The sequence below is a fragment of the Chrysochloris asiatica genome, unplaced genomic scaffold, assembly GCF_000296735.1.
Source record: "Chrysochloris asiatica unplaced genomic scaffold, ChrAsi1.0 scaffold00002, whole genome shotgun sequence".
Classification (NCBI taxonomy): Eukaryota; Metazoa; Chordata; class Mammalia; order Afrosoricida; family Chrysochloridae; genus Chrysochloris; species Chrysochloris asiatica.
This window is the reverse complement of record NW_006408520.1, coordinates 3,269,161-3,284,978: the sequence shown is the minus strand read 5'-3', so window position 1 is coordinate 3,284,978 and position 15,818 is coordinate 3,269,161. Positions and strand designations below refer to the sequence as shown.

Below are 15,818 nucleotides of genomic sequence, written 5' to 3'. Positions count from 1 at the left end.
TTAATGGCACTTCTTATAATTATGACACTGTATTCATACATTATTTATTCAGAATACAGATTGAGCAAGCATGGTGAAAGAACACAACCCTGACATACAACATTCCTGATTTTAACTACACAGTAGATCTTCTTTTCTTGGTCTATGTTCAGTTTCCACATGAGCATAATTAAATGTCTGGAATTCCCATTCTTACAATGTTATCAATGATGCAATATAATCCACATGGTCAAATGTCTTTGCATAGTTAATAAAACACAAATAAATATCCTTCTGGTATTCTCTGATTTCTGTCAAATTCATCTGATATCAGCAATGATATATCTTGTTTCACATATTTTTCTGAATCTGGCTTGAATCTCCCCGTTGAGGTACTACTGCAGTTTTTTTTTTTTTTTTTAATTATCTTCAGCAAAATTGAATTTTATATTAATGACATTATTTGACAGTTTTTACATTCTGTTGGATCTCCTTTCTTTGGAATAAGCATGCACATGGATCTCTTTTGTTGTTAGAGATCTTCCAAACTTCTTGGCATAGACATATGAGAGTCTGTATTTGTTGAAACAATGCAATTAGTATTTTATCCATTCCTGGAATTATGTTTTCTCCCAATGCCCTCAGTTTAGTTTGGACTTTTTTCAGTACAATTATTTCTTGATCATATATTTCCTCCTTGCCTTGGTTATCTAGTGCTGCTATAAAGGAAATATCACAAGCAGATGATTTGGCAAACAGAAATTTATTTTCTCACAGTTGAGGAGGCTAGAAGTTTGGATTCAGAGAACTTGCTCTAGAAAAAGTTTTTCTCTTTCTGATGGCTATGGAAGAAAGACCTTGTCTCTTCAGCTTTTGTTCCTGGTTCCTTGGAGATTTCCACATCTCTTAGAGCCTGTCTTAATCCATCTCTCTTTTGCTCATTTGTTTAATCTCTCTTTATATCTCAGGAGTTACTGAATCAAATATACAAAATTCTCTTTAACATAACGAAGAGAACTGATTCCCAGTGGGATTATAACCACAGGTATGTTGTTGTTGAGTGCTGCCCAGTTGGTTCCAACTCCTAGTAGCCCTGTATAGGGTTTTCAAGGAGTATCTGGTGAATTTGAACAACCAACCTGTGGTCCAATCATACTTTGTGGTCCAGTGCTTTATTCCACAGTGCTGCACCAGGACTCCAAAACCATAGGTATAGAGGATAGGATTTACAAGACATATTTTGGGGGATATATTTTAATCCATGTTATTGTTAAGTACCATCAAGTTGGTTCTGATTTATAGCCACCCTACATAGGGTGTTAGAGGCTATAACTCTTTACATGAGCATAAAAACCTCATCTTTCTCTCATAGATTTTGGTGGATTTGAACTGCTGACCTTGTGGTTAGCAGTCCAATACTTATCCTCCAGCCCCACCAGACTTCCAAGTGAAAATATTAAGTCTCCCAAATGACAAAATGTGTGCTACTCTAATTTAATGAAAGATTAGTCTGACTGAGACTCCCAAACTCCTTATTATCAATTATAATTTCATGACAGTAAATTTAGTAATTTCTAGATGCCAAAGAGTTTCTCATACATGTAATAATACTAAAGGCTTCTGAAAATAGTGATGTCAAAAGTCATATGCAATGATAGACAATTTTTCAGATGTAAATTGGGTTAATAGCTGATAATTTTTCAGCCTAACACACTATAGAAAAATGTTATAAAGCCCACACTGAGGTATAACTTTTTAGTTCATGGTTATAATTATTGTTGCTTCATAAACTCCTCCAGAAAGCAGCTTTTGACCCTTCTACTATCCTGTGGAAATAAGGCATCTGATGATCAAACTTGGCACTGCTCTACGATCATGATCATTGCTCATTTATACTGTGACATGAGACACACAGAAGTCTGCAATTCATGCCACTTACAAAAGTCTCACAAAGATTAAGAGTCCACCAACAGGTGAAGTGAAAAGAAATCAATAATTAGTGATATTAGAAGGGGGGGGGGAGGGTCCAGAAACTTTTTCTCTAAAGGACCAGGCAGTAAATGTTTTAGGCATTGTAAACCACATGATCTCTGTCACAGCAACTTATCTCTGCCTTTAATCCATCAATAATATGTACATGAATGAGCATGGTTCCAACAAAATTTCATTTATGGACACTGAAATCTGAATTTCATTTAATGTTCACATCTTGAATTAATATTATTCCTCTCCTCTCAACCATTTAAAAATGTAAACATCATTCTCAGCTTCTTGGCAGTACAAAAACAGGTGGTGGACTGAATTTCGCCCACAGAACATAGTTTGACAACCCCTGTATTAGATGACATGGAGTCCTGGTGTGGCTCTTTGGGATAAGGTGTGGCACTGGACCACAAGGCTGGCAGTTTAAACTCATCAACTACTCCTTGGAAACTCTATACAGGGTTGCTATGAGTCAGAATCTACATGACGACAGTTAACAACAACATATTAGATCACAAAACCACTTTTCTTAAAATACCGGTGTTTATTACAAATGGTATAAATGTTAACTAATCCAAACCCAAACTAAACCAGACACATTATCATTGAGACAATTCTGACTCAAGAGCAGCCTTATACTGATTAGAACTTCTTAGGACTTCCAATGCTGTAAACCTGAACAGAAGCAGCCTGACACATTGTCTCCTCCCAAAAGACTGATGATTAAATAACAACGAGACACTTGGTTAGGTTGAAGTTCTCTTCAGCAGTGACAAAAAGTGATTTTCTATGCCCCAAATTAAAAGAAAATCTATAGGAAATATCCTTTAGAATGAAAACAGGTCAAACATATTTAAGCCAAATGCAACATGTTAGTGTGTTTTTTGTTTGTAAATTTATTGAATTTGTGACTGAAAAAAAAACATTTTCTAACATAAAGGTTTGCGGATGTCAAAAATTTATATACTATAGCAAATTATAATATTACCCCATATTCTAAAGAAAAACTTAAACTTAAAACTTCATATTTTTCTTGCTTTCTGTCACATAGTAGATGCCAAAATAAAATGGAGCAAATGAAAAATTATGGGTTTTTTTTAGTGTGATACATTTGGGATCACGTGCCTTTTAAATGTAAGAGATAACAAGTCATCAATCCTGCTTGACTGAATCATCCACAGAAAATACTGAAACCTGGCAAAGTGTGACGAAAAATCCTTTAAACTGAATGCAAACAGTGCAGAGAGGGAATTTTTCTGAAATTCTAACATCTGGCAATGATGTTTACTTCAAGAGCAACATGGAAGACAAAAGTTTATATGAAGCAACTTAGGTATTTAACTGTTCTCTGCGCACCCTAACGCTTTAAGAAATAAGTAAGTTAAAGTGCCAAAACTAATAAATTTTGGAATTTCCTACGTGGATAAAAGTGAAACGTGAGAACAAGTCTCAGTACTCTCATTTCAACATTAGATCCAAATGCAGATGGTAAAAAGGGAAGAAGAAAAGTTGTAAAGCTGATATCATCTGTCTAATATGAGAGAATTCAAAAATTTGTGGAAAAATTATATTATGCTTAAATGTAATTTTTCCAGAAACTTTTTGAAGCTCTTTTCTACTGTGATCTCATCAGGGGCAGTCATCTTTTGTTCATCATTGTAAGTCAATTGAACTCAATGAGAAATATTCTTTCAATTTTACACAAAATCCACCAACACCATTTCAACACATACTTTCAAGGTTCAGAATATAAAATATATTCATGCAATAAAGGCCTGGTATGGCATTGTAGGATAAGTACTGAACTGCTGACCACAAGATTGGCAGTTCTAATCTACTAGCTGCTCATCAGAAGCCCTATACAGGGTTACTATGAGTTGGAACTGACTCGACAGCATTTTGGAACAGCAACAACATTATATATATATATAATAGATGAAACTATTTAGGAAGCAAGAAATAGATAATAACTTTAAAATATTTCTCATTTAACAATGGATCAGTATTTTAAATAGCTTATTATATTGTTGTTATAATAAAAATGCTGGAATGGGTGTTGAGCAAAAGTAAACATAAAATGCTATCTTCTAGATGTTTATTGTAGTGACAATTAAATCCTTTATTTAAATTACAAGGATTTAAGTGCAAGATTAATATATTACAAATATTTCTAAGAAACCCAAGAATTAGTGTCAAGATTAGGGTAATTCTATCCTTTGGTGATTACTAGTTGAAAGATTGGTGGTTTGATCCCACCCAGAGGTACCTAGGAAGACAGGCTAGGTTATCTGCTTCTGAAAGGAAGCAGCTTTAACTACCCACTGGAGAACTTGTACTCTGCACTCACAGGGTCACCATAAGTAGAAATCTACTCAATTTCACCTTAAAACAATAACTCTCTGATATAATTTAATATCTAGGGAATTTTAACCAACATTTAATTGCCTTATATTTATGGTATGAAGTTTAATTCTTCTTTAGAACTGGTATAATTATTTTTTTTTTAAAGATATTAAGTGTAGGATGATTCTCTTGAAACTTCTATAAAGAAGTGAACATGAATGCATAAATATCATAGAATCATTCTGATGTTTCCACAAAAGGAACAACTGATTTTTTTAAAATGAAATCATTTTCACAAGAAAAAGAAGCTGTTCTGGCCCAAGATGTTATGGCACATGCCAACTAATTTGAAATGCCACAGACATATCATATAATTAGTTCTGAAAAAGTCACTCAAAATATGCCAAAATGAATGGTAAACTATTTTGTGATTTAAAAGTTTTCATTTTCCTGTTTAAGTCAGTTACTGATGTATCAATTTTTTTTTATTTTCAGGAATGAGCCTTATTAGAGACACTATAGTCAAGTAAGATATACATGGGGTAAAGTACATTCTCACTTAGTCACATGACAGTATTCTGATGAAATTACTGGGTTTTCTGAAATGCAACTTCTCCAGTTAAAAATGTGACTAATAATAATGATGATGAATAATTTGCAATTGTGATTGACTAATGAAGATAATTCATATCCCACCATAATTTATTTCATCATACAGCATCACTAGCTAGCAATCAAAAACATGGTATCCCAAACTCATTTTAACTTTTATTTCTGTAACTACAGCCAATGAGCACATAACTCATATTCACTGTTCTCTATGTGTTAACATATGGTTTTGTAAAATGCTTAGAAAGACAGCAATATTAGAAGCACTAATGTTAATGAAAATGTTAGCAGATTTTATCACTAAGTTCCTCACCTTTTCTCCAACACCACCAACTGAACCAATGGATCCTGAAGGTCCTTGTGGTCCCTATGGTTTAGGAAAAAGAATAGTTGTTATCCTTATTGTTATAACAAATGATACTTCAAAAATATGTATCTATTTTTTTCAGAGTGAATAATAAATGCAAGAATATTCTAAATCATTTTAAAGATGGGAAAAATAGTGTTTTAAAAAATGAGTTGTCAAATTCATTTTGTATCATACAATTTGTTATTACATTAATTTCAGAATTCAAAAAATGCAAGTGGAGGCTTTCCAACTCTGTGTACTATGGGATATAATTTCAGTCTCTTTTCACATGGAATAGTCAGATATGTTTTAGAAGGTGATTTTACAGATTTTGTAGTAGACTGAAAATATGGCTTTACGAATTACATATACATGTATGTGACTTCTAGTGTGGTATTGTAAGACCAGCACTGGGATGCGGATCACATGATCGGTAGTTCAAACCCACCAGCTACTCCTTGGGAGCCCTATAAAGAAAGGGTCACTAAGAGTCAGAATTGACTCAACAGCATTTAACAACAAGAATTATATAATCTGTGCAAGAAAACCCAACATATTCCATATCTCAGTATTTAAATTCATCCAGAGGAATTGAAAGCTAGAAGCTCCTTTTGGTCATCTCTTGTAGTTCATTTATCCAATTCTGCTCTGTTAAGAGTCAATAAAAATCATAACAAAAAGTAACAGGGAAGAGCCTGAAGCATGAGGGGAATTTAGGCTTCATCATGGTGAATAGGAAGGAGACATATCATCAGAACCTATGTGTTCATTAAGAGCAACAGTAATAAAAACATGGCACCGCATTTTAAAATTCTATATTAGAACAATTAAGTCCATCTTTACATTTGAGAATAATAATCTGTACACAGTTGAAGGGAAAATTTAGCATTGTAAAAGTTGTGCTTACCATCAACATTTTATTCTAAAGTATGTTATAGCTATACATTATAAGAGGTATATGTAGCTTTAAACTAAATGTCACAAAGAGCAGATCGATTCATAAAGGCTATTTGGAGTACAGACCTAGTTAATATAGTGAAAATCAACTACAAACTATTTTGTCATGCAATTGTCAGAGTTATAGTTTAAATTAAAACAATTCAGTAACCATCAAAAATTATATGTATACAAAGCAAAGAGTAAGCATACTGACCTGAACAAGGTAGTTAACTCTAATAAAGCTTATATTCCTCACTCATCAATAAATATATATTATATATGAACTGTTTATTTTATATTCGTGATAACTTATTCTATATAAAGTTCACAGTAGGAAGAAGGATCAAGTGTCATTTTCCATGTGCTTGAATTGGAAGTAAGCATAGCTACGAGGGGTTTCAAAACATTCATGGAAAAATTCCATTATATTTTAATTCAATTTTCCCATGAATTGATTGAAGTCCTCTTGTATTTAGCAATCATAAGATGCCTGAAACAGACTGATCATGCCCATTGTATCTCAGACATCTTTTACTAATAAACAATACTATGGTCTATATAACTTTTAAATAATTGAAGACTATTTCAAAGCTCTTACATCAGCTCCATTGGGACCCTGAGGACCTCTTGGGCCTGGAGGGCCAGGTGGACCCTGTAAAACACAAATAATAAGGTTTATGATGATGACACTCTAATACATTTGCAACATTTTCCTTCTGTGCTTGTTGTTGTTGTTGTTGACTAAAACAAGTTTAATCCTGCAAAATCATAGTCATTCTTGATGAATATAACATCATGTTAGCAAATGACCCTTTACACATTGTTACAGGGAACTTTTGTGGTGCTGTAGGATAAGCACTGGACAAGGTCAGCAGTTCAAATACACCAGCTGCTTCTTTGGACACTATATGGCACGTAATAACAAGCAACTGGGAACTGAACTACTTTTGATTTGAAAAGGGGCCAACACAGTCTATTATGACTCTGTGGAACAATGTACTCATAATACAACAAGAAAGGCAGAATCGGGCAGTGTTTCATTCTGCTGTGCATAAGGTCGCTATAAGTCGGTACTGACTCGATGGCACCTAACAACAACAACAATAAAGCAAATTAAGTTGAAATAACAAACGGTGCTTGAGTAAATGTAAAAATAATTAACTAAATTAAAGTGTTTTTAAAATTTAACTTGTAGTTTTGTTATTAGGGTCAACTACATGTTCTATGTACCAGATAGTGACATATTATAAGCTATTTAGGATTCCTTCCTCACCTGACTACATTGAACTTATTTGGGGATACATTTTCCTCAACGTTTTGACTAAAACTAGTGGTTGGATAATACCAGAGTGTTAGTACTCTTTAAAAGTAACACTTTATTCTATTTTGATGTCATGGTTAGAAACCTTCTCTACTAGTAGTTACTATCATATAGTCAGAGAGAATGTCTAAGTGGTGCAGGAATCCATAGAAATCATATCAAGATAGGAGGTTGGCATGTATCTATTGTTTGGAAGGAAGAATCACTTCAAAGAATCAATAGATGTGAATATAGTCCTTGAAGAAAATGAAATCTACCATGGAAATTAAAAAAAAAAAAATCTCAATATGCATTTTGAAGGAAGTAAAAAGAGTAATTAGAAAATGTGTTCATTCATTTCAGTATAGATTGCAATTACCTTGCCTAATTGTTTCCTTATCAAAGGTAGTGCTTAATAAACAAATATATGTATTTCAATTTTCAGCTCAGTTATTAGTCTTACCATTAGAGCAGAAAGCCAAATCAATAAGTAGAAATAATTATAAGTCATAGATGTTGTAGCATTCTAATTAAGACAGAATTCCTAATTAAATTACGAATGCATTTCAAAATATAACAGTTAATTTTTAAAGTCTGTTACAACATTTTCTAATTATCTAAACACTGGGTGACTAGTATTTATTCCTTACCTACTCTACATCAGAGTCTGGAGATAAACACTAAGAAATAACTAACGTGTGGGAATTGATTATGTATACCTCACTAAGGTATCGACAAGGAAATGAGAAACAATAGACAAACTAATGGAAGCTGTGCATGTAATAAGTCCACTGTGAGAAAGAGAAAAGATGATCTGGGATTTGATATAAGGTCAGACAGATCATATTATGCTCAAATTTTATCTTTGTCTTTATCAGAAAATTATCTTACTTTTCAATGATCGCCCATGCATAACTGTTTACATTTCAACTTCATGCCACACAATGCATATAGTCAGGTAATGGGAGAGACATCAATAATTATAGGTGGTGGTTGGGAAGAAGGTAGGGTTTTAATTAGGAAAGTGTCATAGCCATTAGGACTACTTTATTTATATTAATAAACCTCAAGAAAGATATCAGTAATATGGAAATGGATACTAGCCATCAAACACTGGAAAATAAAATCTTACCATAGGTCCGACATCCCCATTTTCACCTTTTTCACCAGGTGGGCCTGGCAGACCCTAAGTAATAGAAAAACAATAAAACCATAAATGTATTTAGTCAATTTCCAGTATAACACAAAATTTAAATTTAACATGAAATTAGAATGTGGAATAAATATTCTGAAAATATGTCAAAATATTTATAATACATGTTCTGCCTACAAAAGATAACATTTTACATGTACATTTACAAATAAATGTTATGCTTTTCATAATATTATATTTATTTGATTTTGGTTACAATAAATAAATACATCAAATGATCTGGCAATTTATGAAGGTAACAGTTCAAGCTCACCAGCCACTCCTTGGAAACACTATACAGGGTCACTATGGGTCAGCACCAACTCGACGGCACTTAACAACAACAACAACAATAATTTGTTGCAAACTGTATAAATAGCATGTAAGACAGCTATGGCAAAGATTTTCTGAAAAATCTTGTCTTCAATTATTTTAAATATCTTATCCAGGTGTGACACTCTAGGATCAAAATTGCACTGTGAACTCAAATACTATACAGGGTCACTATGAGTTGGAAATGATTCAATGGCATTTTACAACACCCAGGAGATTTTGTAGATCTCTTTTTTATAATTATGTATCAGTTTGAAAAATTCTTTTGAAAATAAATCCCAATTCATTTCCAGAGTCATTAAGTATTTTCTGAATTTTTGTCCTAATAATTATACTTCTGAATTATAAACATTTATGAGGCAGAGGAACTCTCAGTTCTCTACTTCCTTTATTCTCTCAAACCTATCTGTATTTTATTTTGTTGCACTCTAATTGCTTTAGAGAAGGTTCTGTATTACAATGTAATCTCTGAAAAATCATTTTATGCTTAAAATTTACCTGTGTATCTATGAGGAAATCATTTTAAGTTAATTATGTATTAGTTACTCTTGACCACATTAATTACTATCACTATGCCATTTGTCGATATGTTTATAATCATGAGCTGGGAGCAAGGTGACAGCACAGTATAAGCACTACAGTCTAAACACTGACTTCACGGCACACAGCTACCATCACCACCACCAAGTTCTTATAACCATCATAGAAATGGATAATCACAGTTCTTATCTTTTGCCCAGGTTTTCATATTCTTTTCAAATAAAGTACATTTGTTTTAGGATCCTCAAACTAAATGGAATAGCAATAGAGGGATTCAACCCCAGTTTAACTTTATTTCTATAAAAAGCTTAGTTATGCATTGCTATTTTTTTCCTTTTTATGCACATGATTATTCTTAATATTAGTTTTAGTAGAAAACTCCCAATAGAAAAATATGATATATTTATTTATTTATGATGACGTTTTATGCAGTTTGAGTTGATTAAAACAGAATGTTACCATTATTAAAATTAACAGAGACATAACGAGTCAAACGTTCTAGTTGCAGGGAACTAAATGTGCTAAATGGCACTCAAGTGTTAATCAGTTTTCATATAGCCTAACTTTCTCCTAGGGAGTAATGTATGCATGGAGAGAGTCTGTTTTAAGGTCTGTCAATTTAAAATCATTTGCCACTTCAGTGAGTCAGAAAAAGAAAAAGAAGAAGAATTTAGGATTTAGGATTTAGGTCAAAAACTCTTTTTATATATCACTCCTTAATGCAAATAGCAAATATTATGTTACAAAATCAAGTTATTTAATCTGAATATTAGATTATTATTATTTATCTCTACTATGATTGCTAACATCTATTCTGACTTGAAAACTCAATTAAAGGATGCAAATGCAATTGTGAACATGTTCATTACATTAGCATCTTTTCAGATTCCTGATTTAGAGGGATAGCTGTGGGAAAATATAATCAATTTTCTTTTTAATGAACTGATTTCTTGAGTCACCCACATCAAAGAGCACATTTCTCACTTCATGAAAATGGAGATAATTTCTAATTGAATATTTTATAAATGCAAGACATCTTCTTTATTCATGAAAACTAAGTCCCTAAATTACTAGTCTTGCAGTATTCAGAATAATCAGTTAAGTGAAAAGGCTAAAAAAGGAATAGTAATATATATATATTGATAATCTTCTCAGTAAATTCTTGTTTTCAAACATGTGTGCTTCCCACACATACTGTTATCTAGTGTTCATGGTTGCTTATTTATTATCATGTATCATTGTCTAATAAGTATAAATTTATAACAAATATGAAAGTGAACTTTTTGTACTTTCTAAGTTTATTTTGATTTTAAATAAAGCAAATTTTGGAACCTCATGCTCACTTGCAGACATCCACTGATTATTTTAGCAATAATAATATAAAATGTAATGGAATATATAGTATATAAAATATAATTATATATACTGTAAATTATTTCATGTCTAATATGTATTTTAAATTTTTAATTATAAGGGTAAATATTAAAAGTTTATAAATGAATCTTGTATTTAATTTTGTTTGCATCTTTACAACTTTATAGGTAGAGTGAACCAGGTGATTTAAGCATTGATTCTATTGCTAATGGAGCCTAAGTAATGAGTAATTTACACTATTAAAATATCACTTAAAATTATACTCTCAAATAGTCACTAGTTACATACAAAATAAGCAGGCAAATGTAGAAAACCAGACTTTTCCTAAGTATGTTAGAACCAGTGAATACCAAGCACAGGCATGAGAAAAACTCTCCAAATAGATTATGCTTGCAAGGAAGTGTCTACCACTCATTTGTCAGTTCGTTATACTGTGGTAACTTCCACGTTGCTGTCATGCAGGAAGCTATACCAGCATGGTCACCCATGGTGGACAGGTTTCAGCGGAACGTCCAGACTAAGACAGACTAAGAAGAAGGAGAGGCATTCTGAATGTATTTACCTACTGCAAACCTTAAGAATACCAGTGGGGCATTGTCAGATATAATACGAAAAGTTGAAAACATTATTAATATCAGTAGAAAATTATCAGATAAAGTTTCAAAAGATGAGCCCCTCAGGTTTGCAGGCATTGACAATAAAATTGGGTTGTACCTACTCCTCAGAGAAAAGGTAAACATGATGACATGAATGGAGTAAAGCTTCCAGGACCTTCATTTTCCGCAGCACAACTTAAAATGAGGAGAAGTAGCTGCAGACACTCATTAATAATAGAAACATGGGTTGTAGAAAGTATGAATCTAGGAACGGAAATGGACTTCTAATGGTCTTTTCTGAATTGGAAAATCATATGGTTTACTATGCCAGTAACAACAAATTTATGAAGAATGGTGTCTCATTCATGATCAAAAAGAACATTTCAGGATCTATCTTGAAGTACAATGCTGTCTGAGATAGGATAATATCCATACATCTACATGAAAGATCACTTAATATCACTATTCAAATTTACACACCAACCACTAAAGTAAGCGACGATCAAACTGAATAATTCTTCAGTCTGAAATTGATCAAAAGTGCAGTCAGGATATATTGAAAATTATTGGCAGTTAGAATGCAAAGGTTGGAAACAAAGAGGAAGGTTCAGTCGTTGAATAATATGGCCTTGGTGATAGAAATGATCCTGGAGACGGCATGATAGAATTTTGTGAAGACTAATGGCTTCTTGATTGCAAATACCTTTTTTATGCAATATAATAGATGACTATACCAGGACCACACCAGATGGAATACACAGAAATTAAATTGACTGCATCTGTGGAAAGAGATGGTAGAAAAGCTCCATATCATCAGCCAAAATGAGGCTAGGGACAGACTATGGGACAGATTGCCAATTGCTCATATGTAAGTTCAGACAGAAGCTATAGAAATTAAAACAAGTCTACAAGAGTCAAAATATGACCTTGAACATATTCCCCTTGAAGTTAGAGACCATCTCAAAAAGATATTTGATACTTTAGAAACTAGTGACCAAAGACCAGAAGAGTTAGGGGATGACATTAAAAGCTTCACACATTAAGAAAGCAAAAAATCATTAAAAAGACAGGAATGAAGAAAAGATGAAAATGGATGTCAGAAGAGACTCTGAAACTTGTTCTAGAGCATTGAGAAGCTAAAGCAAATGGAAGAAATTAGGTAGTCAAAATGCTTTACAGAAAATTTCAAAGGGCAGTTTGAGAAGACAAAGTCAACTATTATAATGAAATGTACAAAGACCTGGAGTTAAAAAACCACAAAAGGAAGAACATGTTCAACATTTCTCAAGGTGAAAGAAATGAAGAAAAACCCATTAAGCCTTGATTTGCAATATTGAAGGATTCTTTGGGCAAAATATTGAATGATGAAGAAAGCATAAAAAGAAGATGGAAAGTATACAGATCATTAAGAAAAATAAATTGTTGATGTGCTTGAAATGTACCATTTCTAGAGCCAGTATATAGTCAAGAAGCAGTGGTACTGAAGGAAGTAGAGCTGCATTGGCAAAAAATGAAATTCCAGGAATCTCTCAACAAACTGATGCAGAAATCTGGAAGACCTGGCCAACTGATTGGAAGAGATCTGTATTTGTGCCTACTCCCAAAAAAGGTGATACAATGTAATGTGGAAATCATTGAACAATATTGTTAATATCATATGCAGGTAAAATGTTTCTTAAGATAGTTCAAAAATGGCCACAATAGTACATCAACAGAGGGTCAGCAAAAAAAGAGGAAGGTGCCCAAAGAGATGGATTGCCACAGTGGCAGCAGCAACAGATTCAAGCATATCAACAATAGTAAAGATGGCATAGGATCAAGCAGTGTTTCCATCTGTGGTGCAAAGGCATTCCATGCTGGCACTGACTCAACAGTATCTAGCAGCAATAAGAAAACAATCAAATGCTTTGCTTCTAAGAGTGGAAGTTCCTTAGGCCAAGGTCTTTCCCAATGTATGACTTTCTTTCTTGAATATGCATAGTAAAATATAAATTGTATATGTTATTAAATAAAAGTTAAATAAATAAAATAAAAATTTTATTTTTTAAGTAATTCACTTTTCAGGAATATAACATGCAAAAATAAGCAATAGGTTCTCACAATTACTTTAGCAAAAACAAATCACTTTTATTTTTGGTGCATTTGGAATTTTTCTATTAATATTCCAATAAGAATATTTAAATAATTGTTTATGTTGTGTTTTGCTAAAAATTGATTAAATGCCATACCTTAAAATATTGGTCCTAAACAATTAATTTACACTTTATAGAATTTTTGTACAGAACTATTTGGTATTTCCTAAAATTATCTGTAATTTTTGTCATGTATATAAAGTCAGACATTTCTGAATGAGCAACGTTGCCATATTAAATCAAAATTATTTGAAATGAATAAATAAACTGAATAATTTCTATAATAATGTTGCAAATAAAGTAAATACTAAATGTCTGTATAATTAATCAGGAGTCCTGTTGTGGGGGTATAGGGTATGCAAAGGGCTGCTAACCATATGGTAGTTCAAACCCACCAGCTGTTCCTCAGAAACCCTACAGAGGGTCGCTGTGAGTTGGAACTGACTCAATGGCACTTATAAAGATCAACAACATATAATTAGTCATGTTGTTGTTATGTGCCGTGGAGTCGGTTCCGACGAATAGTGACCCTATACACGGTTTGTGAGACTGTAAATCTTTACGGTAGCAGAAAGCCACATCTGTCTCCTGCAGAACAGCTGGTAGTTTCAAACTGCTGACCTTGAGGTTCACAGCCCAATTCGTAACTCCTTTTAATTAGTCATAGGAAAAAAAAATTATCATTTTATATTTATGAATAAGTAATATAAAATGCCACATTTTATTTCATTTATGTTTAATGATAAAGCATTAAAATACATTGGATATTCAGGAGGCAAAGAGACTGCATGTTTTCCAAAAGTTGTCTGAAAACACCATATTTTATTGGTTTTTGTTTTTTTGGTTAGTAACAGATTTTGCAATAAGGGTGAGCAAAGGGAGAAATGGAATATTTTGAAATCACATTAATTTTAAAATGATAAGCTATTTAAAATTTTCAATTTATTATTAATCTATTACTTATCTGACATGCTATTGTTTAATATTTGTTATTACCCACTGTAGTTGAAAGTTTTACTATTACTTAAGATGTTCTAATATATGGTAAACATACAAAGCACTAATTTCCTCTTATTAGACCTATAAAAAATTTCTTGAAAGCAGCTAGGGAACAGAGAAATATAACATATAAAGGTAAGCAAATCAGATTAAGCTCGGATTTCTCAACAGAAACCATGCAGGCAAGAAGGCAATAGGGAGACATATATAAAACCCTGAAAGAAAAAAAAACTGCCACCCAAGAATCCTCTACCCAGCAAAGCTGTCAATCAAATATGATGATATAATCAAAACATTCCAGGATAAACAGAAGCTAAGGGATTTTGCCAAAACCAACCCTGCTATGAAAAATGTCCTAAAGGAAGGTCTGTGGACTGAGAACCAACAAGAACACACAACAACTACAGAATGAAGTACATGGCAGCATCAACCTGAACTCAGTCGACAAATGAGAGTCAAGAACAGAATAAAATTATAAGAACAGAGGATCGAAGTCAGTCTATGATCAAAACAATTACATTGTGAAAGAAGGTTAACACAGAGGAACAGAGATCCGGGTGGTGGGAAGGTTAGGTAGATTACTAGATAAAATAGACTGTCTTAAATGGAGGGAAAGGAGCTCTGGTAGAGTAGTGGTTATGAATCGGGCTGCGAGCCTAAAGGTCAGCAGTTCGAAACTACCAGCTGTCCCGTGGGAGAAAGATGAGGCTTTCTGCTCCCGTAAAGATTTGCAGCCTCGGAAACCCTGTACAGGGTCGCTATGAGTCAGAAATGACTCCACAGCACATAACAACAACAACACAAATGGAGGGAAGAACTAATGGAATATAAGGTAACCACAATGGGGATGGGCTGGGAGGGGTTTACTTTGGGTGTTGGGGAGGGCAATCCAAGAAGCAGGGAGGAGGCAGAAGAAAAAAATAGAAAGGTGAACACTAAGACAAGTTTGCATGGCCTAGTGAGACAGAGGTAAATAGTGATGCATACTCAAACTTGGAACAACAGGGCTCTGGGATACAGGGACCTAGGTATAGCTTGAAGAGGGTAAATAATACTAAAATCCTTAACTGCCTTATGAATATTAGTTTCCCTTGCCTACTATTGTAAAATAGATACCTGAATGGGATAGAAAGGAATGTTGGGAAACATG

At 33.1% G+C, this 15,818-nt stretch overlaps 1 protein-coding gene across 4 annotated transcripts in view; it reads right to left on the bottom strand.

Moving 5' to 3' along the window:
* The window catches only part of COL11A1 (collagen, type XI, alpha 1), a 357,092-nt gene that overhangs the window by 69,536 nt on the left and 271,738 nt on the right, over nucleotides 1-15,818 (bottom strand). For all 4 annotated transcript variants that reach the window (XM_006830900.1, XM_006830902.1, XM_006830899.1 and 1 more), the window contains 3 exons: nucleotides 8,635-8,688; nucleotides 6,801-6,854; nucleotides 5,228-5,281 (listed from right to left, as the gene is read on the bottom strand). In XM_006830900.1, the coding sequence (XP_006830963.1) occupies nucleotides 5,228-5,281; nucleotides 6,801-6,854; nucleotides 8,635-8,688 (162 nt within the window). The remainder of the gene's footprint in view (nucleotides 1-5,227; nucleotides 5,282-6,800; nucleotides 6,855-8,634; nucleotides 8,689-15,818) is intronic.